At 37.2% G+C, this 23,429-nt stretch overlaps 2 protein-coding genes and 1 pseudogene across 8 annotated transcripts; 2 read left to right on the top strand and 1 right to left on the bottom strand.

The window, feature by feature from the left end:
• Nucleotides 1-829: 829 nt before the first annotated feature.
• LOC137737018 (serine/threonine protein phosphatase 2A 57 kDa regulatory subunit B' theta isoform) lies at nt 830-5,119 on the top strand. The gene is made up of 3 exons (XM_068476359.2): nt 830-1,113; nt 1,268-2,919; nt 4,532-5,119. Exons 2-3 carry the CDS (start codon nt 1,717-1,719, stop codon nt 4,889-4,891), a joined length of 1,563 nt encoding a protein of 520 aa, XP_068332460.1. The 5' UTR covers nt 830-1,113; nt 1,268-1,716; the 3' UTR covers nt 4,892-5,119.
• Nucleotides 5,120-6,441: 1,322 nt separating this feature from the next.
• On the top strand, nt 6,442-14,126 carry LOC137737456 (serine/threonine protein phosphatase 2A 57 kDa regulatory subunit B' theta isoform). 6 transcript variants are annotated; one of them, XR_015954914.1, is made up of 5 exons: nt 6,444-6,707; nt 6,859-8,591; nt 8,928-9,387; nt 9,483-9,630; nt 13,766-14,126. XR_015954914.1 is itself a non-coding variant. In XM_068476934.2 (4 exons), the coding sequence occupies exons 2-3, from the start codon at nt 7,380-7,382 to the stop codon at nt 9,282-9,284; spliced, it is 1,569 nt and encodes a 522-aa protein (XP_068333035.2). In that variant the 5' UTR covers nt 6,442-6,707; nt 6,859-7,379; the 3' UTR covers nt 9,285-9,286; nt 9,445-9,784. The 6 variants fall into 6 exon arrangements, 2 of the variants coding, with proteins under 2 accessions (XP_068333035.2, XP_068333034.2); XR_011068824.2 differs by having other exon boundaries at nt 13,761-14,126; XR_015954913.1 differs by lacking the exon at nt 13,766-14,126 and adding an exon at nt 10,672-11,415.
• Nucleotides 9,887-11,248, bottom strand: LOC137736269 (limonoid 7-O-acetyltransferse-like; annotated as a pseudogene). Its single transcript, XR_015954915.1, has one exon. The product of XR_015954915.1 is annotated as a limonoid 7-O-acetyltransferse-like (transcript).
• Nucleotides 14,127-23,429: the final 9,303 nt, after the last annotated feature.

Genomic DNA, 23,429 nt, shown 5'->3' with positions numbered 1-23,429 from the left:
TGGCTCGTTCTGACCCGCACAGCGAAATTAGGAAGCAACATCCCTTTCTTGGATTAGGGATTCTAAGGTTAAAACACGTACTGTCATTTAGTGCTATGATTTAATACTATTTTTTTTACTTTTAAAGGTTCGATTTTCATTGAAGACGAATTTAAATTACATTCTTACTAGTTTATTATGAGGTTAAGTCTATCATCTTTCCTTAGTTTATACACTATCGATTGTTTAAAAAGAAAAACACAAGGTTAAAACCCATACTAAGGAATAAGGAAAAAAAAAAAAAAAAAAGAATTGAATCAACTACCGCTCTTTTTTTTCTTTTTTTTTTAAAATTTTTTAAGTACAATAATATATCTATATATATAAAGAGAAAAGTTAAAATGGTGAAACATTCATAATTTCAAAATTGCTCTTTCCCATTAAATATTCAAATAAAATAGAAATTCACAAAAAAAAACTCACTCCTGTAACTAACTTTATCTATTTTTAAAAATATTACTTTATTTTTTTGTTTTTGGCTTTTTCAAATGAAAAATCAAAAGAATCAATTGCCACATACGTACGCGTGTGGTAAGAGACTAATTTTACATTAAAAGAAATCTAATTTAATTGAATTCGATATGCACGAAATTCTAATCTAATGTATTTTATTGATAAATGAAGAAAAATACTACTAGATCGATAAATGATTTGATTTCTGGTTTCACTTATTAGACTAGATACTTTTAATAAAACGACCCAAAACAATATCCTAATTTCAGAAAGAAAAAGACCCGGTACGGTATGGAATGGATGCGTATTAAATATGCGGCTCGTGTATTTTGGTTTTGACTCGACTTTCTAAAGAAGCCCAGAAAGGAGTCGAAGAAAAAGCCACAGAGAGAGAGAGAGGGAGGGAGAGAGAGAGAGAGAGGCAAAGATGAATATAAACTGAGTCAATCAAACCAGCAGCGGAAAAGTAATAATAAAACCTCAACAATTATTTATTTGATTTCTATAGTCAACAAACTACAACGAGAATGAAGGTGGATAATAACGAAGGCCGAGTCCCTCCCTTGGTAAACTCGTTAGTATTGTCACCCAACCCTGAAATTCTTCGTTCTTCTCATCTGGGTAATTGTTATTCTTCCTGTTTGCATGTGCTTTTGCTCTTTTTTTTTTCCTTTAAATTTGTAGCTATTCAATTTGTTTTTTGAGCATTGGGAAATAATGTGGTGATTGCACACTCTGATTTTTGTGTTTTTCCTCTTTTGATTTGGATGAACAGGGCAGGGAGTTGGGATTCGTGAATTGAATCTGGAAAGTTTATGCTGATTTTTTTTTAGTTTAGAGTGGATTTTGGCATCTGGGTTTTGGATTTTTAGCAGAAAGTTTGAATTTTTGTGGGGTGTTTTTATTTTTCCTAACAAGGGCAGAAAGCTAAAGGGGAGTTTGTTTGTTGGGTGATTGAGATTGGGAAAATAAGGGCTTGGTGTGATCTTTTGTGTTAGATAAGCGAGTCGGGTTTTAGTTTTCGGATGAAAAGGGGGGTTCTTGGCCCCCTTTAGTGCATTGTTTTCAGAAATACAGGCATAGAATAAGCTTCTGGGTAGCCTAAGATTATAATTGTTCACGAAAGCTGTGTGATTCAGTCGGCCGGGAGTGGTTTTGCAAAAAGCTTTTGGAACCTTAGATATCGGTGTGCATAGGGTGGAGTTTTGTTTGTTTGTATGAACTATGTTGAGACAGATACTTAATAAGCTTCCCCGGAAGTCTTCTTCTAAGAATGCTGAGAATCGTGATACATTGTATTCGAATGCTCCCACCAATTCAAGAAGCAGTGATTTGGGGACCAGTAAGTCTGGGAATTTGACTACATCTCTCCCACCCGGAAATTCTGTTCCAGACGCGGTGAAAAGTTACAGCAACAAGAATGTGAGGGGTGCAAATTTGAAGCCGAATGGTTTCGTGCTCTCTTCTTCTTATGAAGCATTGCCTGGATTTAGAGATGTTCCAAATGCGGAGAAGCAAAGCTTATTTATTAAAAAGGTGAGTTTGTGCTGTGTTGTATTTGACTTTACCGACCCAACAAAGCACCTGAAAGAAAAGGAGATCAAGCGGCAGACACTATTAGAGCTAGTGGATTATGTGACTAAAGCAAACGGTAAATTTTCAGAAGCTCTTATGCAAGAGCTTGTAAAAATGGTGTCTGCAAATTTGTTTAGGGCGTTTACCCCACAGCCTCGTGAGAATAAAGTTGCAGATGGCTTTGATTTGGAAGAGGAGGAACCTTCAATGGATCCTGCATGGCCTCATTTGCAAGTAGTGCACGAGTTATTGTTAAGGTTTGTCGCATCACCTGAGACAGATGCAAAATTAGCTAAAAGATATATTGATCACTCGTTCATTCTCAAGTTGCTGGATCTTTTTGACTCTGAAGATCCTAGAGAAAGAGAGTATTTGAAAACAATACTGCACCGAGTTTATGGAAAATTTATGGTGCATCGCCCATTCATTAGGAAGGCCATCAACAACATCTTTTATCGTTTCATCTTTGAGACTGAGAAGCATAATGGGATTTCTGAACTCCTAGAAATTTTGGGCAGTATTATAAATGGATTTGCTCTACCACTGAAAGAAGAGCATAAATTGTTCCTCGTTCGGGCTCTAATTCCCCTGCATAAGCCAAAATCTTTAGCTATGTACCATCAGCAGTTATCTTACTGCATTATGCAGTTTGTAGAGAAAGATTGCAAGCTTGCTGATACTGTCATTAGGGGTTTACTGAAGTACTGGCCGATCACTAATAGTTCAAAGGAAGTATTGTTCCTAAGTGAATTGGAAGAAGTGTTGGAAGTAACTCAGCCATCTGAATTCCAGCGGTGCATGGTTCCCCTCTTTCGCCAGGTTGCTCATTGTTTGAACAGTTCTCACTTTCAGGTAGCGGGTTCTTTCTCTGCTTTCAGTTTTTCCTATAAGCTGTTTAGTGCACCTTTTTTCTTTATAACTTGTTTAGTCTGCCACATGCATGATACTCAAGTTGTGCACTTATTTTGTTCCAAGCAGGAAGACTTCTCTGCATTGTTATCTTTCTTGTCCATGTTAAATGTGATACATTTAATTTTAAGTGTTTTGCTTGTGTAAATTTTCTTCTCTTTCCATCTCTGGCTGGTAAATTTAGACACCTCATTAATCCAAATTGTTCTGCAGCAATATCTTAGGTTCCCATATTGTGGGTGATCAATTTGTACTTGCCTTTCCGTGTATGTTGTTTTTTAATTGAGGGATTTTTTTACTATGTTCTTCTTTGTTAATCGTCAATGTACTAATTAAGCCATCTAAACCTTGGATCCTTTCCACTACTGTTTCTTCTCCAAAAAAAAAAAAAAAAAAAAAAAAAAAAAAAAAAAAAAAAAAAGAAACCTTGGATCCTTTTTGTCAACCAAAGAAAAACCCTTAATTTTTTTTCAGTTGGATTTCACTTTGTTAGCCCTTTGCTTTATTGTCATTTTAATTTTAGGACTTTTGTCAAGAAGATTCATATTTGTTGAGTTCTCTTCAGTAATTTCATGTTTGGAGGAGTATGCATGAATACTTTCTCAGGTCTAACAAGTGGCGTTTTAAGGTGAGGACGCAATTTTGGTGCTCCACCTCAGAGGAGTGGATAAAGATTGAAATAAGCTAACATAAAATAATGAAGTAATATTCCATGCTCAGCGACCTTCATGACCGATAGTCGATGGCTTTGCATGTATTGGAAATTCTAATTAGGCCTGTACAAAATTAGGAAGAAATAGAATATCACAAGAGTTAAAGCTCAATCCTGGTAGTTTCTCATAGATCCCATGGGTCAAAGAAGTCATCCTACAATGCTTGATTGATTTCTGTAAGTGTTGGCTGTTGAGAGGATCTAGATAATGTCCCAGGAAATTTTGGTGCTTCATGTTTTTCCATCAACAAAATTTGGGTGCTTGTTGGATGTTCCATTTTGGTTACATAGGATTTTTAGACTTTAAAAGGAGGAGTCTCAGATGTTTGAAGAGCATTTTGAATCTCTTTGGAGTTCTGTTTTTCTGTTCCGCAAGTCAGTCAAGAACATTAAAACTAGTATTACGATGCTCTGACTTAAAACGTAGTGTCACTGTCAATCCCATATGGTATAAATCTTGAACTCAAACTCCCAACCATTTCTTTGGGTTGTCGGCTTGAGGATATGATTATGTATTAAACAAATTATGACTCATCAATTAAAGAACTACTACATGAATTGGGAAAATGTTTAACCAAGTATTCAGCACAAAGTAGAGCTGAAGTAAACTTAAGGTTATGCATATGAGTTCTCTTCACAGTGGACGAGTAAATGTGAAATGAATTCCCGATCGTATCTTCTCAGGAAGTTTTATACTAGCCAATTATATAGAACTTTGACATTAGTATCTGCGTAATTAATCCTACTTCTGTTTTATGTCATGTTTTCGTTGTGAGAAAATAGCTTATTCTCGTTGCAGCTTTTGATTCTTGAATCTGATGCAAGCAATCCTTGTTTTGTCAGGTGGCAGAGCGAGCTTTATTTTTGTGGAACAACGATCACATTGAGAACTTAATCAGACAGAATCGTAAAGTTATACTGCCCATTATCTTACCTGCATTGGAGAAAAATGCTGAAAATCACTGGAATCAGGCTGTCCATAGCTTGACCCTAAATGTCCGAAAAATTTTCAATGAGCTTGATCCTGAGCTTTTCAAGGAATGCTTACTCCAGTTTCAGGAAGACGAGTCAAAGGAGGGCGAGGTTGCAGCACGGCGTGAATCCACTTGGAAACGCTTGGAAGAAGTTGCTGCAAAGAAAGCTGCGAGCAACGAACCTGTGCTTGTTTTCGGCAAAGCACCTCCCAGCACTACCTCGCTTTAGCCAAAGCAAGAGACTTGCTGACAACACAATGACATCAAATTCTGTTAATCGAAAACGGGATTTGTAGCACTGTGACGTGGTTCGGGTGCTTGTTTTCAGAGATCATTGTGTATGTTGTAGTTGTAGCTGGGAAATGGTTCTGGCAGATAACCACAGTCCAAGAAAACATTCTGCCTCATTGATTGTTTTGTTTAAAAGTTAATTTTCTAGCTCTTCTTTTGGTTAAAATATTTTACATGATACAAAATATGATTATTCAATCAGCAAATCAGAGGCTTGAAGAGAAGAACATAACAAATTTGGTCAAGTACCATTATTTTTATCTTGAGGAAATTGGCACTCATTCCGTCTTTGTAACTTGTTCGCTTTGTAGTGCAACTAAATGTCGGTGCATCTTGAGCTCGACTGGCACCCGAAGACAAGTACAATGTATGGTGTATGTCAAACTTTTCATCCATTTGACATGATGGGCTCACTTATTCTCCCAGGACAGCTCTTCAGTCAAGGCGGCCTCATAACTTGACTCTGTGGCCGAAGACTCATATCCGAAATACAAAGTGTGCTGAGAGATATTTTTACCTCTATCTAAGAATTTTTCGCCTCATCAAATATAAAATAATAACCACCGCTAAATCGTAATGTGTGAAATAAGAACTCTTACTTGAGTGAAAACAATGTTTTAAAAAAATCACCCCAAGGCGCGCCTAGGCGGCTTTGGAGGCTGGTTGGGGGGAAAATCACCTTTGTTTTGTGGAGAGTCGGCAAAAAACTCATCTAGGTTTTGTCGGGACACGTCTCAGGGTGTTTGGGGGCGTCATTTTTGTTTAAAAATTGTCAAAATCTAAAAAATATAAATTTAGGTTAAGTTTCAAAACTTTTAGTTGCAAAGCCTCGTGCCTCAAGACCTTCGTCTTTTAAAACATTGAGTAATAATGATCATAAACTCCACTAAAGATATTGTTCTTTTTTGGAAGCTCTTAAAATACAATAAAAAAAGTTAGTCGAATAACTAGCAGGAAACATCCCAACAAAAGGAACGGGGATCCTCTCCCGATCAATTTTATGAGAATCTTGAGAATTCTTAAATTGTATCTGTTCATCGTATATTTTACATTCAGTTATTGTCAGTTACTGTTTATATTTAATTTTAAATAAAATATTTAAAATAATTTCTAACCACACAATGTATAATGAACGAAAACGATTTGAGAATATCTAGGAAAAAGGAAAAAACACAAAGGAGAGATTCTGGTTCGATGAGTTGGCAGTGAGTTGGCTGACTTTTCTTTCATGTTGCTCTCACTCAGTCACTCGTGGTGGGATTAATGTTCACTTTTCTGGCTCTAAGGGTGTGGAGGTGGATAGATTTTTCAATCTGATCTGTATACAGAATGAATGAATGGTACGTCATGTGTTATTATATAAATGATAGGATATATGTGCTAAAAAATTAATAACTTAAAAAAATAAATTTTTTTATTATTTCTATTAAAACAAATGATGTATCATCTGTGCTTTTCTCGGCGCTTATTTCTATTGAATGTGTCAATCCATGGTTCTCTCTCTCCCTCCCTCCAAGTCCAAGTTAGAGAGATAGTTTTTGTTAGAGAGCTTTGGTTCCTCTACCTTTTCCTCCTTTCCCAACTTTTACTTTCTTTCAATACTCTCTCTCAAAGGTTGGATTTTATAGGGACTGAAATTGTTGAATTTTCTGTTCTCCTGGTCACCTTTTCTTCTTCGTCTCTCTCTGGGACCCAAAATTTAATAGAAGAAAAGCTCCTTGCTTTCTTGCACTGCTTAGACTCCTGCTGATTCTGTAAGTATAAAAATTTCATCTTTTTACACTTGAGTTTGGTACCCTTTTACTTTTTGGCTCGCACCCTTTTAGATTTTTCTTTTAGGCATCACTTTCCCTTGGATTATTTCATTGTTAATGATATCTGTGGAATGCTATCTCTGTGTTTCAGATCGCACCCAGATCGTGTCAGCTGCAGAGCTAACTGGGTTTAGCTGCTGATTTGGTAAATATATATATATATATATATATATATATATATATATATATGTAGTCTTCAAGCTGTCCTTACCTGGAAGTAGATTAAAGACGAGCTTTTCTTAATTTGGGAAGTTGTTATTGGACTTTGGCTTAAATCAGTTTCTGCTTGTGGGTTACTGAATTTGACCTTAGAAGGTGTCAAATGTTTCTACTTTACTGTTAGAGATGTAGAGAAATTGAAGATCACTAGAAGAGAATGATACATGAAAACATGGGAACTTGCTTGCTTTGATTATTTGCTTCTGGGAGTAGTTTAATCTTCATATGGAAATGGGTGTCTCTATCTGGGTTTTCAATTTCTTATAGTGCCGATTGTTGCTCATTGAGTGTGTATCTGGTTTGATTCTTCTATCTGAGGTATCAAATTTTCGGTTCAGTTCTGCTTTGAGGGTTTGACACGATTTGTGGTTGGGGTCTTTTGTTTTTGAAGTCATGATCAAGAATTTAATTGGTAAGCTTCCTAGGAAGCCGTCTAAGTCAGCCGAGAATCGTGAATTTGGGGGTTCTTCTGCCCCTGCATTGAATGCTTCCTCTATAGGTTCAAGAAGCGGTGATGTAGGGAATAGGCCAATTAATTCAAATAGCGTACCTCTTTCGGGCCTTGATTCTGATTCAAATTTAGGATATGGCCATGGAAGTAAGCTCCCTCAACTTGTCAACTCAAGTCTGAATTCTGTTACCACTTCTTATGAAGCGTTTCCAGCGTTTAGAGATGTACCAAACTCTGAGAAGCATAACTTGTTTGTGAAGAAGCTGAACTTATGTTGTGTGCTGTTTGACTTCACTGACCCAACGAAAAATCTGAGAGAAAAAGACATCAAGCGGCAGACGTTGCTAGAGCTTGTAGATTATGTTACTTCTGCAACTGGAAAGTTCACTGAAATCATAGTGCAAGAAGTTGTAAAGGTGGTGACTGTGAATTTGTTCAGGTCATTCTCTCCACAGCCCCGTGAGAATAAGGTTTTAGAAGGATTTGATGTGGAGGAGGAGGAGCCTTTGATGGACCCTGCATGGTCACACTTACAGATTGTGTACGAACTTTTTCTGAGGTTTGTTGCATCGCCCGAGACAGATGCAAAGGTCGCTAAGAAGTACATTGATCAGTCTTTTGTTCTCAAATTATTGGATCTCTTTGATTCTGAGGATCCTAGGGAAAGGGAGTACTTAAAAACAATTCTGCATCGTGTCTATGGAAAGTTTATGGTGCATCGCCCATTCATTAGGAAGGCAATCAACAATATATTTTTCCAATTTATTTTTGAAACAGAAAAGCACAATGGGATTGCTGAGTTTTTAGAGGTTTTGGGCAGTATAATCAATGGATTTGCTCTTCCGCTTAAAGAAGAACACAAACTTTTCCTAGTTCAGGCTCTGATCCCCCTTCACAAACCAAGATGCTTACAAATGTACCATCAGCAGTTGTCCTACTGCATTTCACAGTTTGTCGAGAAAGATTGCAAGCTTGCAGATACTGTTATAAGAGGGCTGTTAAAGTACTGGCCAATCACAAATAGTTCAAAGGAAGTCATGTTCCTAAGTGAGCTCGAGGAAACTTTAGAGGCAACTCAGCCAGCAGAATTTCAAACATGTATGGTACCACTCTTCCGCCAAATATCTTGTTGCTTGAGCAGTTCACACTTTCAGGTATTGAGCTGGGTCTTCATTTAATTTATTATTTCTTTGTGCTTATAAATATTTGGTCTGTTTGAAGAAACCCATCTCTCTCTTCCCATTGCACTCCCAAAAGTTTTGCGTGTCACCTTTTATTGATTCTGATAAGTATTTTCTGCTATTTGTTTTGTTTTTACTCTTGTTTATATCTTTGATCATTATCATTGTATTTCCTTCCATATTCTACTTTAAGGTAAGTTCTTCTGAAATATTTGCTTTCGACAATGTTATCGTTTTAGGGAGGTAAAGCTCACTTTCCATGTATATCCTGACCAAGAACCTTGAGCTGACTGATGTGTGCTTTTACAGGTGGCAGAGAGGGCCTTGTACTTGTGGAACAATGACCACATCGAGGACTTAATCAGACAAAACCGTAAAGTCATATTGCCCATTATCTTTCCTGCTTTGGAGAAGAATGGCCTCAACCACTGGAACCAAGTGGCACGGAGGTTGACATTAAACATCCGTAAAATCTACTCTGACATTGATCCTGAGCTATTTGAGGAGTGTTTGCTCAAATTTCAAGAAGATGAAGCAAAAGAGGAGGAGGTTAAAGCAAAACATGTAGCCACCTGGAAGCACTTGGAAGAGATTGCTGCTTCTAACGCTGTCAGCAGTGAAGCAGTTGTTGGCTGCTTGGACCCAACCCAGACATCTCCAAGCTAATGGTAGAGGGATATACTTATGAAGTTAGAAGTTCTCATATTTCTGTTTTGCTGCTTTTTCGGATCATTGGGTGGGAGCATTGCATGGCCGTGTGCTATGAAAGGTTGAACACTAATTGATAGTTGTCCATATCCTTGTCTGTTTTTCCCTCTATTTTCAGCTTTTTTCACCCCTAACGTTTGGAGAAACGTTCCACAGCATTGAAGTTCGTGATTCTGGGATTTTCACAGATACCATTTGCACGAAACAACAAAACAGGAGTTAGAAGCTGGCATTACGTATTCAGCACGGTGAACATAGAGGTATAGTTGATAAGGGTTAACATGAAAGAAGCTACAAAATACAGGTAATTTTATTCACTTGGAGTTGATTTAATTGGTTTGAAGTACTTAACTACTTAGTCTCGTTTCTGTATATGTATAATAACTATCCATGGATCTCAGAAAGAATCTGTTTGCGTGTGCTTTTTTCTAATATATTGATATATCTGATTGGCTTTAGTTGTGATGAATGTTCTTAGGCCCTAACTCATCATTAAAATGCATTTACTGGACTTGTACTTTCGGCTACATGTTCCTGAGCAAATGATGATAATTTACAAATGTGTAAACTATGAACATCAATTAGTTGAACCATAGGACTGGCTGGAAGACATAAACCTAGTTACATAGGTTTAAGAGCTTGGTGCCACAGAAGCAAATTCTAGAAGCTCGTGATCATGTTCAAATTTAGCCATGTCTTCTTCGTCCAAGGTCACCCATGCTTCTATTCCGTCACCCGAGCTACTACTCAACAGTATGACAACATTCTTGATGGGCACATTACTAATGCATGCCCAGGTGGGTTTTCCCCATCCAAAATCAGTGTTGTATAGGGAAAACCTAATCCAACTGCTGAACCTGAAAAACTCAACCTCTCCTTCGCAGACCAATTCACTCGTTTCTTTTAGAGGCTCACAAGCATGTGAAAACCCATCTTCACCTTGCAGTTTCCTCACACAATCATTATCGATCTTCCTTATTACTTTTCTTAATCGGACCACAAAGTCATGCAACTCTGGTTTGCTTTCATCTTTCATTATGGATGAAACAGCAACGCGCCAGATATTACCAAAAGAATGCCATTCGTTCCCTTAGATTCACCACATGGGATATCGCCATTGATGGCCTGCCCCTACCCAATGTACCAATCTTTGCGTTCATGCTAGACTTGCATATAAGGGCTGTCAGAGCTTCCACATGAGTAGGAGCACGGCTGTCCGTGCACAAACCCTTGGATGCTTTGACTTTCAGCTTGGCTAAGCTGGATGCATCAAACACAAACCTCTTTGTCACGAACTTTTCTCTCTTGATCAAATTGGATGGCATGAAGATTTGTTTGTCCCTAGGTGGAAAGATGGTGGCTGAATTTAGGGAGGGAGTGATGTTTTCAAAAACACCACGTGACCTTGTAGCCCAAGCATCAAGGAACGAAGACAATGTTGCACCATCTGCGATCTTGTGGGAAAGGCAGATTCCAATCCCCATGCCACCGCAGTCAAAGAAGTTCAATTGAACGGCCATGGCTGCAACTGCCTTGTCCATTCTAATATTGTAGGGATCAAGTGGAAGAAGTTGTTGCACTAAATCCATTTCCGGACTTTTTAGTATCTCAGAGAGCTGAATGTTAGCTCTAGCTCTTGTGAAGACAACAGCTCCGTCTTCACAATCCACAGATGCATTGCCCTCAATCCTTCCGGCCAAAGGGTAGAAACTGGTCAAGGTTTCTGATAAAGATTTCTTCAGCTTATCAACAATGGTGGTATCGTCAATGTTTGCAGGAGCTGAGTAGAAAAGAATGACTGGCACATAAAACATGGGAGCTATCTGATCTAGCAAAGAGAGTTTGTAGCTCTTAAGGTTGTCTGGAATCGGAGATGATGGTTTGCATTGATCTTCAGAGACTCTCTCAATCTTCATCTGCATTTTCACTTCTCTTTTTTTTTCTGTTAAAATTGCAGTTACGGAGAAAGAAAACTTTGAGATGAAGATTAAGAACTAATTACAGCAAGATAAACTGATTACTGTTAATGTGTTTTAAAACTCTGTATTTATAAGCAGCTAATCTATTGCTGATAGCTACGTTTGCCAAACCTAACCATTTCAATTTTCAACCAACTCCTAGTTGAGCTTGGAGAGGATTTGGAAACTTGTTTAAGCTACTAGAAATCTGGAAGATTTAGCCGGTCATCCAACGTATATTACACGTCGCGTTGATTGATCAATTGCTTGGGAAGCAAGAACGTTGTATCGCCATTGTGTGCTTACCGCCTGCATTAAAATTTCTTGGTTAATGTCAATGTCCCGCATTAAAATTTCTTGTTTAATGTCAAGGTTACTGGTAGGCAGGTGATCAAGTTTTAGACCAAGAGAGTTGCGAGGCTGATAAAACTGTTGATCAACCTATGGATGGAGAGATTAGGAGTTGAAGTTTTTTAACCCAGAAGAATATGGAATTGGGTTCTCTTGGTCGAAGTGTTATTTGAAGTGACCATGGCAGCTGTAGGGCTTGGGCTGGTTAGGAAGTGGTCCTTTCATGTGCACTCAGATCGTGTTGGGCAAACAAGCCACTGACGGGGGATGACCCGTTTGAAATTCTTTTAGGAGAAGAACTTCTACTTCTAAGCGCTTTTATTAAAAACATTTTTTTTTTATTTGAAATGCAAGTGCTTTTTGGACAAGCACTTAAATTGTTTAGATAATACCAAAACACTAGTAAGGGGCTTTTATTTTTTATTTTTATTTTTTTCACTGGAGCCGCTTTAAGTTTTTTATTTTATTTTTAAAGCGCTTTAAGGCTGTAGGGACTTGTAACTCAGTTGGGGTAAGAAGGTAGGAATGTGGGTTTTTACACCAATCTTAATTATTGATGGCGGTGAATTCCTAGTCAAACAAATTCATGGTTTATAGGTATCTCATTACGGATTATAGTGTGGGAGCTACGTGTGACCTTTTTTTAGTATTTTATTTTTAGAAAGTATAGGACATTTTTTTAAATTTAAAGGCTCATTTTACAACTTTGTTGTAGCACAAAAAAAATCATACGTGGCAGTATAAATTTAGTTTTGTAGACTCTCTTGGATATGCTCTTAATAAACATAGTGAAAGTCAGGAATCAGAATAATTCCAATACAAAAATGTTTGGTTTGATGTGGTTTCGAGTTTGGTTTGGTCCCTTTTTGTGTATATTCTTTACATATGTTAACTGAAAAAAAAAATCATGGAAAGCTGGGCATGCTTTGCTTTGGCATGATGAAAAATTAAATGATTCAAATCTGAGAACTTGTTTCTGAGAGGAAGGATGCAAGATGCTTCAAGTATTTTTGGTTTCTGTTTGGATACAGGAGGACGGCCTAACTAACTGAGCCTAACCCACAAACTGCATTCGCATAATACAAGCCTTTTTGATAAAAAAAAAATTGGGGTGGGAGATTCGTGTTAGTAATATTAATCCAATAATTGGGAGGGAAACAAGTTAAGAAACAAGCTAGACTAGTTAAATAAATAGGCCCAATTGGATTATTAGTTCCCGTGTGGTGATAGGATTGTTGGAAGATAACTCATGTGGTAAAAAACGATTTAAGCCTTGCGGTAAAGTTTGTTAGGATTTATACCCAAAATGAAAATTTTGTCAACTCTTTGTTAATTATTAGCATGTGAGCCACACATATTAGGCTAACACAGAACTTTCCGTTAATTGTTAGCACGTGGGGATTACATGTGAAGCTAACTTCATCTTATTAGTCTCTTGTGAGCCTCATGTGCTAAAAATTAATGAAGAGTTGACGAAATTTTCAATTTTGGGTCTAAATCCTAATAGTCTTCACCACAGAGGCCATCTTCCAACTATCATATCCCCACGGTACCTATTAATCCAATTAAACCAAATAAATACCAAGGCAAATAGTATGGGATATTAGTTTTTGATATTTTGTTGCAGAAAATATCAATGTCTATTATGTTATTATTATATCATCCTTACGTGGTTGTTATGTTATTGTTGAGTTATCAATATATAATTAATATGTCGTCGTTACTAAAGCTGATCATTTCTGCAACCAAATCTCAAAAGTTGATCATTCCTTCTAACTCCGGTAAATACAAGTTATATTGGGGAAGGAGAGGTTTGAATGGAGCATTTCGTGTGCACTGATAAGCATTCTTAATTACTTGAACCACAAATACCTAGGCTAGTTCAAAATAGACCAGAAAGTACTTTAAAATAAACAAATATTTCCTAATCACCACCTTATTTTAGTTACCCGTTTTAGGAAGTCTTTAATTTGTCCTAAACGATTAAGGTACCTTATATTTTCCTAGTCAATTAGGGTACTTTTATACTCATTATTTAAAAACACTTGTGTGACTTGTTTTTGGGATCCATCTTTATATTTGATCAAACTCAAACAAAAATCGTTCTAAACGTACAAAATTACAGCTCAGTCTGCAGCAACGAAGATCTAACTAGCTAGCTAAGCTTCTAAGCTTCAGAGATATCATTATCTATGGCAATGGCACCCATGATCACCGCCTGTCTCTCCATTATTTTTGGTCTGGACTCCTGCTTCTCCTTCCTTTTAACGGCTTTCCTCACCCACGAGACGTTATCCACATTCGACGAAAACCCCTTCCTTGAGTGCCCGTGGCCGTGGCCAGGCGAGATTCCTCCCTCCGGTTTGGATCAATATTATTAGCGTTCCATGCTTCCAGCAGCTGCAATTTTAAACTATGTACATTCTGTATTGCTGTACAAGATATTATTAATTAATGTTTATAGTTAAATCAGCTTAATTAGTGTCTTTAATTTCTTCGTATGTACCCAGTCTCTTCGTTTATAAATTTCATGTATTTCGCGTAGAACTATGAACTTGTGTCATATATTACGCCTCATGCATATTGTCAAAAAAAAATTTAGTTCAAATCCACCTTGCCTCAAATTCCCCGGTTAATTAAACATAATAATTAAGGATTTTGTATGCAGAAGAAAAGAAAATTAATTAAGAGCTATTGCTTATCAGTGTTTATAACTAGTAACTACTACGTACACCTTTAATTAACACCTCGCAGCTTAAGCTACAACAAACAAAATATGATCAAATCTATCACCTTTCACAACACACCATGTGGTCAAACCCATATACTTCATAGGAAATTAATATTTTCGTGTATACGTACATGGAAGGTTAGTAGAGTTCAAGTTTGCTCACCACCAACCGCTATAAATTAAAAAACAACATGAACGACTATTAACATATCAAAGATGCACACGACAAGGTGGCTAAATAATAACCGTACTTGTATATTATTAGGCACCCATAGTGTTGAATTTTTTAGGTCGATGGGCCGATGGTCCACTCCAATAACACCAATGCTGTCTCCAACTTAATAATTACTACTTGTCCAATTCGTCAGTTATGAGGTTTTATCACAAAATACCACGGTGATAGTTAGAGTAGAATAATCCTATTTAAATCGCTTTTCTCATTTTCCTTTTGCCGATGTGGGATTCAACACATATTACTTTAAATCAGCTCTTCTTGTACCACTATATTAGTGACTATCGATCTATTTTCTTGAAGTAACCACTTTAATTATTATTTTTTTTGGATGAATTTAATTTAAAAGTTATATCAGCGTCATCCATGATAAATAAATAATGTCACCGTTCCTACCATCGAGTTAAGACGTGTACTCGACCAGATGCCAACTCAGATTACAAGTCAGCAGAGCTGAGCTGACCACTTCGCTTTATGTACTGCACATGTACAGGGACGAAAGCAGCTGTTCAATTCATGCAATGGTTGGGAGGAAGAAAACATCAGAAATAAAAATGTCCAAGTTGGCAGAAAGCCAGTTTATATTTCCCTTTTTGTATTTTTTTGCGAGTTTAGTTATCCTTTTTTAGGTAGGTAAGCTTCGTACATTTCTCCCAGTTACTATCTGAATTTACACTTTCCTAATCGGTTAGAGATATATAAGTCACTATTTAAACACACTTAAGTTGTTTATGTCACTGTTCTATCCTCTATACGATCAATATCAGTACAAGCCATCCAGAAACAACAGCACTTACTTCTCAGTACTGTAACGAAGTTCAAGCTAGCCAGCTAGCTAGAGATCGACATAGCATCATCACATTCCACAATGGCAGCAATGTTCACAACATATTTTTCCATTCTTTTTGGTCCCAACTCCTGTTTCTCCCTTCATGCGATTAGCTGCGCTCTTCGTCCACGAGTTATTATCCATCGTCGACGAAAACTCCATTGTCAGGCACCCGTGGACGGGTGAAGAGAATTCACCTGGCAGAATTTTTTATCAATATTTTTAATGTGTGTGCGAGCTGGAGTACTCGTTGGGCTTCATAGCAGCAGGCACGCGCTTTGTTTACGAAGGCAATTTGTATGGTTATGTAATTAACATAATAATAAGATCACGTTCAGTTTAACCATAATTTATCTGCATCGTTGAATACAAAAGACAATATGAAATGAATGTTTATGTGATAAAAAATTTCCTTTAATATACCTAGTTTTCTCGTTCATGTATACAAATGTAAAAACAGTGAACATGGGATATCGCAGTTAAAATTTGGTGACTTAATTACATGGGTATAACGCCACATGATATCAATAAAGTAAAAATTTGTGTTAATATTTGTGCACACATCCTTATTTAATTGGCACATGACGTCACATGGATGAATAAAGCAAAATAATATATGTGCACGTACGTATGTATGAAAAATTACTAATCTTGGTTTCTAAAGCATGTGGAAATGATGTTGCAAGGTATTAACGCTAATTAAATAAACTGAAAATATGACTTTAATCCCTGCAACTCAATTTTCTCCACTTAAAATCCAACATAAGTTTTTTACTCGAATAACCCATTGACTAGATTCCAAATAAGCAAATTCATTAATTATGTTTGAGCAGCTCACACAACCTTAGTCTACAAGAAGTCGATCTCTTCCTCTGTCAAATCCTTGTGGTCCAAGCAATGGAAACATCGCAAGTTTAGCCAACAAGGACATAGCAAGGATTGGCTTAATCCACTTCAAGTGTTTCTAGCATTGGTTATTCTATACAGAAATCTTGGTGTAAAAGGTCATGATGTAATCTGAATCCTTCATACGTGGAAATTACAAAATTTCTTGCCCCATTTTTTATGTCTAAAGTTTACTTCGAGTTTCTTTGCAACTCAAGAAGTTTTCAAATGTGTTGATCTCTTAATTAGCTAAAACTGAACAATATAATTAGGTAAATAGCATTATTGTGTAACCCTAAATCCTAATCCGGCCCTGATTTGCCCCGTTGACAGTCCTGCATATATAAGACATGAAACTCAAATTTGATATTTGGATTCATGAATAAGATTATATTATACCATGCATGGAAGTTATATAATGATTTGGGAAAACGCTTTGGAATTTCTGAAACGGAGGATTTATAGAGGAATAAAGATTAAAATATATAACAATCTTTAATTGGTTTCAGATTATCATCACTTCTAAAATATGATCACTGTATGCGTGTGTGTGTATATATATATATATATTTCACGTCGTTACCATCATTCCCAATTATGCAGCTCGATATATGTTTGATTGCGATTATCAAGCAAGAAAATCGCGGTTTCATTTGCTTTCCACACACAATTCCCGTTGCAGTAATCCATTAAAGCGTATCTAACAGCAAAGGCATCAAATCTTTTATGTCCTCGACTCCATCGTGTGTCGCAAAAGAAGAGAGTACTTCTCCAAATGTTTATGTGAAACTTCCAACTGAACTCCTGGTTCACTGGGATATTTCGATCCCCTAAATCATTTTCCTTGGATTTACAATGAACTTGCAATGTCTCGCTTTGGAAGCCGTTGACGATATGCACCCGAATCTTCTCGAATGCCTTATAATCTAGGGCGGATTGGCTCGTCAGAAGACCGATAAGCAAGAAGAAGAAAATGGAAATGCAGGTTTGGCAAAGTTTCATCTTCATTAGGGTCGATGCTAGTTTGGATGAAATAATGTGTTTCTGATTCTCTCTAGCTTCGCTTATAAAGTGATTAAATTTAGCGCGGAACAGTAACATTGACACATGATACATGCCACATGCATGATTTGTGCAACTTGGTAAGAAATTTTTTTATGCAATCTCTCTCACAATACTGTTAGATTCACATTAATGGTGTGAGTTAGTGCAGAGACAATTAATTTCCTAGACGGCTTAAAAACTTGGTTTAGATTACAGAGGAGTTAGTGACCGTTTTATACTTAAATAACAATTAGGTCAATAACAATAACATGTGTTCATTTGACATCAGTGTTAGTGGCTGCTCTATACTTAAATAATGCAATTTACATTTCAAAATAAGGAATTTTAAAATAATGAGATTATGTTTAATTTTCAACCATATATAGTAACTAATAAGATTATTTTTTAATTTCAACTATATACAGTAACTGTTGAGGTTTAGTCCCACATAGATGGGAGGAGGGACCTTGCATAAGCTTATAAGATGTTAGGCTACTCCCTATATTGCCAATTTGTTTTATGATGGAACCTCAACTTTTTTCATGGTATCAAAGCAAATTGTTTCACGCGTGAAGCCAAACGCCACATGCGCTCCGCGTCACCTTGTTGTGTTGTGGCCACACGCGCTCCACATCATCCCATTGTGTTGTCAACATATTAGGCTTGAAAATTTGTCCTTGAAAATTCGCCACACATGAGGAGGCGTGTTGAGAATTTGTCCCACATTGATGGGAGGAGGGATCTTGCATGGGCTTATAAGAGGTTAGGCTACCCCTGATATTGTTAATTGGTTTTATAGTGGAACCTTAACTTTCTTCATGACAATAATCTGTTTCACTGATTACATAAGACAACATAGTGAATTTTGATTTGTGAATTTATGAAAATGCCCTTCGAGGCAAATACGTTGATTTTTGTTGACTGCCTTGTCGTGTCAGTAAGATTCGTTTTCTTGGCGTATCCTCATAGTACTCATCGTTACGAACATGTGGGTGCAAACGGAACACAATTTGGAGTTATAAGGAAGGAGTTATTAACAAACAAAGTCGGGGAAAAAATAGTAAATTGATTAATTTCTAGAAGGCTCCAAATTTCTAAAGCAAAATCTGGAAAGCCACGTGTGTGGCCCATATTGAAGGAAAGGAGAAACAGATGGTTGGGAGAAGTGATAAAGGGGAGAAAGGAGGGGCGGGATACCCAATCAGAAAGAAGAGAAGAGAGAGTGACCAATAGGGAGAACAGGAAAGGAATGGAAAAGAGAGAGTGGAGGAGCACTGGATCATCCCTGACTCGGTTCCTCCCTGTCGACTCGACCCGTTCCACACTATTCTGTCATGATTTTCATCGGTTTTTCGGTCAAATCGCCGCTGTCCACCACCTGGAAAACATTCCATGATCTCCCATCTTCCATTTCCAATCAAATTTCACTAGATTTAGCCTTGATTTTGTGAAGAATGGAACTCGTTGGTTCCGGGGGTGCCACGGCAGAAATTCGATGATTGTGAAGCTAACTCCATCAACCACCACCATCAATAGACTCTCTTCAACCCTAGGAACAAAGCCCAAGCAATGGTTGGGGCGTCGGAGCTTGTTTGGAGTCGAATCAAGAACACCCAATTTTTAAGGTTTCCGACTGGTTCTAGTGAAATTGGGGGTTTTCCTGGTAAAATTGGCCTTGGCCGCATGTATGGAAGTTGTTCCTCTCATCGAGATATTCATTCTTGTAAAATTTGGGAATTTTTGGAGTTGTTGGATTTTCTAGCGAGTCGGGGCGGTCGACCGCCACGCGCGATGGTGCCTGGAGGAAAAACCTGAGGTTCCTTGACATGCCGAATCCGAATCCTTCATCCGTTTTCCAAAATTATAACGTTTTAGTAGAGTTTTACTAAAAGGTCACTATTTGTGTTTAGGCGCATTAGCGGGAAATGATTTCATCCTCGATAGTTCGAGCGGCTTCCGGCAATGGAAAAACTAGTGAGTGGACCCCTTCATAACTTATATATTTTTATAAAATATTAGCCTAGCATGCATTTCATATTTCTTGCATTTAATGCGTTTTATATTATGTTTTCCAGATTCTATAATTATGGTTTATATAGAATTCATGATTTATATTAAGTTGCTTTGTGAAATATTATGATTTATTGAAATTACGTTTTTACGAGCGGATATGAATTATTGGAATTGCATATATGAAACTCCTTGAATTTACGAATATGTTTTATATACGATTTATGAAATGAGATTTCGAACCCTTGAGTTTCGGTGATTTGGCTTAAGATTTTGAGGTATGTTTTTAGTACTTATCTAGTGAGTTATCATATGGCACATCCGCACACCACGAGTATTGTCCATGGCCATAGGACACAAATGATGGAGGAGTGAGATATGATATATTATTGTTGACCTTAAAAATTACAAATCCTACGTGGCGCGCAGGCCGAGTAACTAATAAGTTAAATACGTCATTCGGTTGAATGCGGGGCATGCCAACTCGTCGGCCGAGGAGTAAAATTTGTTGATGTTGCGTTGAGCGCGTTGCTGACTTCTTTATCTTACAAATGCGGCCGAGGAAGGAACAAATCTCGGCCTTTGGATTCTCGAGCCTGAAGACAAGGCTGCTAGTTCTGCGAAGTTCACAAATAGTCGGCGTCGGATTCGATCACGGTGATTATGTTCGTGAGAGTATAAGCACGTCAAATCAACACCAAACTATATGGACACAAGTGTTCAAAGGTAATATGTGTCTTGATGGTAAATGTGGTTCGGCCATCAGATGTCGAACTCTGAAACTCACTTAGGAGTATCCAATCATAAAACCACTCGGCGTTTAATGTGCCGAATGTCGTAACTCGTAACACCTTACTTCGCCAAAAAGGCTAATAAGATGACCTCTGCCAATAAGGATTCGGAAACCCTTCTCGACCGAGACTTGGATAGGTAACTAGTCGGCCTCGACGCAGTACTGTTTATCCAAACTGAAGGTGCTCCTCGGTCAGCTGATTCTACGGCAACAGTGTTGTTTATCCAAACTAAAGGTGTTCGGCGGTTGCCTTCATAGTACTATTTATCCAAACTGAAGATGTGTCGGCGGGAAAAAGAAAATAAAAAAAATATCAAGATGTTTGAGAGGTTTTGCGCATGGCAGTTGTGTGTTGAATTAGAGGTCCTCTGAATGTTGTCTGCCGCTTGGTATTTATAGAGATCTGCAAGCTCAAGTCACGAAAACCAATCCCAATTGCATTGTGACTAAGTCTTTGTTGGTTGCTAGACCCACGTCTTATCAAACTTGTTGTCATCTTGTAACTTGATGCAATCCTGTTTTGATTAACAACCTTTATCCATCATTATCATAACCTTTATCCATTGTCATAATCTTCTGCCGAATACCACATGCATGCATGACTCCTTCACCAATTCCTAGATAAGATCATGTGTACCAATCCCATCCATGAATTCCAAGTCAATTTGAACTGCACCACCCACTTCTATATCAAAAATAGGACTTACGTTTTGGTCATAATTAGCCACATAAGAGACTGCATACACTTGGAGTGTGATATAATGAGCCAATTCGAATATCTCCACGCAATCCTTTGAAGACGGATCAGATCATTTTTTCCAAAACAACTAATTTGATATATCAAAAATTAGGTTTTAACTATCCTAGCTAATATTAAGAGATAATATTATGATTAAAATCAAAATATTACTTCTCAATAATAACTAAAAATCATTTCAACCACCTTATCATCTAACGGTCTAAAATCTGCTTATTCAACGGTTTCGATTGCTCGAGCCGATGGTGTAAATTTGGGCCCAAACATTGCCCCCCAGTTTCCTTGAGCTTCGGCCTCTAAGTCGAATGGTTAAGGAAATTAGCGCAGTCGAAGAACCCTTCGTATCCACTCGGCAGAATGTTATTCTGAATTCTCTCCCGTGGTGCATCCACTTCATAGCCTCGACGAATTGGCCGAGCTCGGCCTAAAAAAAACTTATCTTTCCAATGATGTCAGAACCAAGGCTTGAAATGATGTTGTCTAACTTGAAATTTCAAACAAATGCCGACAATCTGGTGCACATGGGGCCGAGTTAAAACAAGACAGTCGAGAAAACTAGTCCGAGAACTACTGAGAAACCATCACTGAATAAAAATGCATTCGGCATTAAAATTCCGTTCCTTCAACCAAAGTTGTCTCGACTCGGCACGCTCGACTAAAAAAAAAAAAAAAAAAATTGATGTTGACAACAATGACGAGTGGGTTTTTGGGAAAATGCCAGCACTTCACCATTAAACACCATTCCTTGACTGAATGTCATTGATCAAATCCTGCCATCAAATGCTTGTTATCTCAAATCAAATCAGTGTTGAATTAATGGCCAAGTGGCCAGCTCAACATCACCTTTTGGCTTAACAAAACATCTTGACGTGCCCCGCATCATGACTATGCCCATTAAGCTGCAAACATTAAATGGCTTGGCCTAATAACCTTTTGGCCGAGACTTCAATATCAATTTTTTTTTTTGGCTGCCAACGCTATGGTTAGCATCTTTTTGATTTTCTCGGCCTCGGCCTAGACAGCCGAGAGTTGCCTCATTTATTTTATTTATTTATTTATTTTTTTGTATGAGGTCAGGTTTTGAGGTCCCTGTTGTCCCCCTTATTTTCTCATGCATCAGCCTGAAAGGCCGAATGGGTAAGAAAATAATTTATTCATTATATATATATATATATATATATTTTAGCAAACGAAAATAAAAGTGGCCGAACCATAAAGTGGAGGAGGCCAACGATATTTTATTTCGAGCCGAGATCTTTTTACATCAAAATTCTGAAATTGGTCAAAATGGAGAAAGACAATTCCATTACAATTTAGTAAGAACGTGGAAAAATGGACCAAATGGTGTTGAACCCAGAAGGTGACATATGGACATTTGTAATACAGGGAAATACATTCACATGGTATGACGCAAGGTTCCTAGTTGAAACCTGAAATTGTAATACACTCCTGGAACATAATTTTTCAATGTGAAACTTATTCATTTCAGTGAAGGATTATATATATGCCCAAAGCATCTCTCCATTAGGGATGGCAATTCAAACCGTGAAACTCGATAACCGTGGATAACCGGCTGAATGAAATAGATTTGGGGATGAAAATTCGGTTATGGGGAAAACCCAAAAATATTATTCGGTTATGGTTTCAGATATGGTTATAGGGGTCCCCGATTCATATGTCCCCGAATCCGACCCGAATAATATATATATTCACCAAACCCATTACCTTGAGAATTACAAAAGTTGCATTTTGTGAGAATGTTCAAAAGTTTTGAATAAAACCAATGAGAATCCAATGGTGCTTATGGGAGAGATTAAACATAAGCAAACATCATCAATGTAACTATTATATTACAATGACATTAGTATATATTATATTGTAATGTGTTAGTTGAACAAATATATTTTTGGTATTGACGAAGATGTATATAATTGTTAACTGATGGAGAATCTGTTATCCGGTGTGTATGGTTATGGATAATCCCTGATAGTTAATTTTCGTGGTTATGAGGATGAATATAGCTTTTCTGTCCCTAAACAGAACTGTTGCCATCCCTAATCTCCATAAGTAAATCCTTCAAGTAACAATAGAAGCAAATTGCTATGTATAAATTTCAAAGAAGAATGTGTCATGATGTGTAGAAAATTCTTGAAGGATTCAAATTACTTAAAGTAAACACTGGAAGGGTAAAGCATCAATTATGTACTCAATACCAATGAATGATATAAATTGCCTTAGCGAGTACTATCATTATGATACTGTGGCAACATACTAAATCTCTTGGAAGAGTTGATATTAGATTGGGACTCCTAAAGAGTTTAGAAAAATTATAAAGTGTTGAAAGGATCTTGTCTTGAGCTGCAAATCGAACAATATGCCAACACGATTCTTATCCATCAAAATATTCATGGTATTAAAGAAAACTATATGGATTGAAGATCATGAGTTGAATACTCAAATGATTAACCAATATTTAGACATTGAGAAAGATCATTCGTCCTTGTGAGGGAAAT

The sequence above is a fragment of the Pyrus communis genome, chromosome 13 (genome assembly GCF_041283825.1).
Source record: "Pyrus communis isolate YQ-2024b chromosome 13, ASM4128382v1, whole genome shotgun sequence".
In the NCBI taxonomy this organism is placed as follows: domain Eukaryota; kingdom Viridiplantae; phylum Streptophyta; class Magnoliopsida; order Rosales; family Rosaceae; genus Pyrus; species Pyrus communis.
The sequence above is the reverse complement of the archived record's forward strand: the minus strand, read 5'-3'. Positions and strand labels throughout refer to the sequence as shown.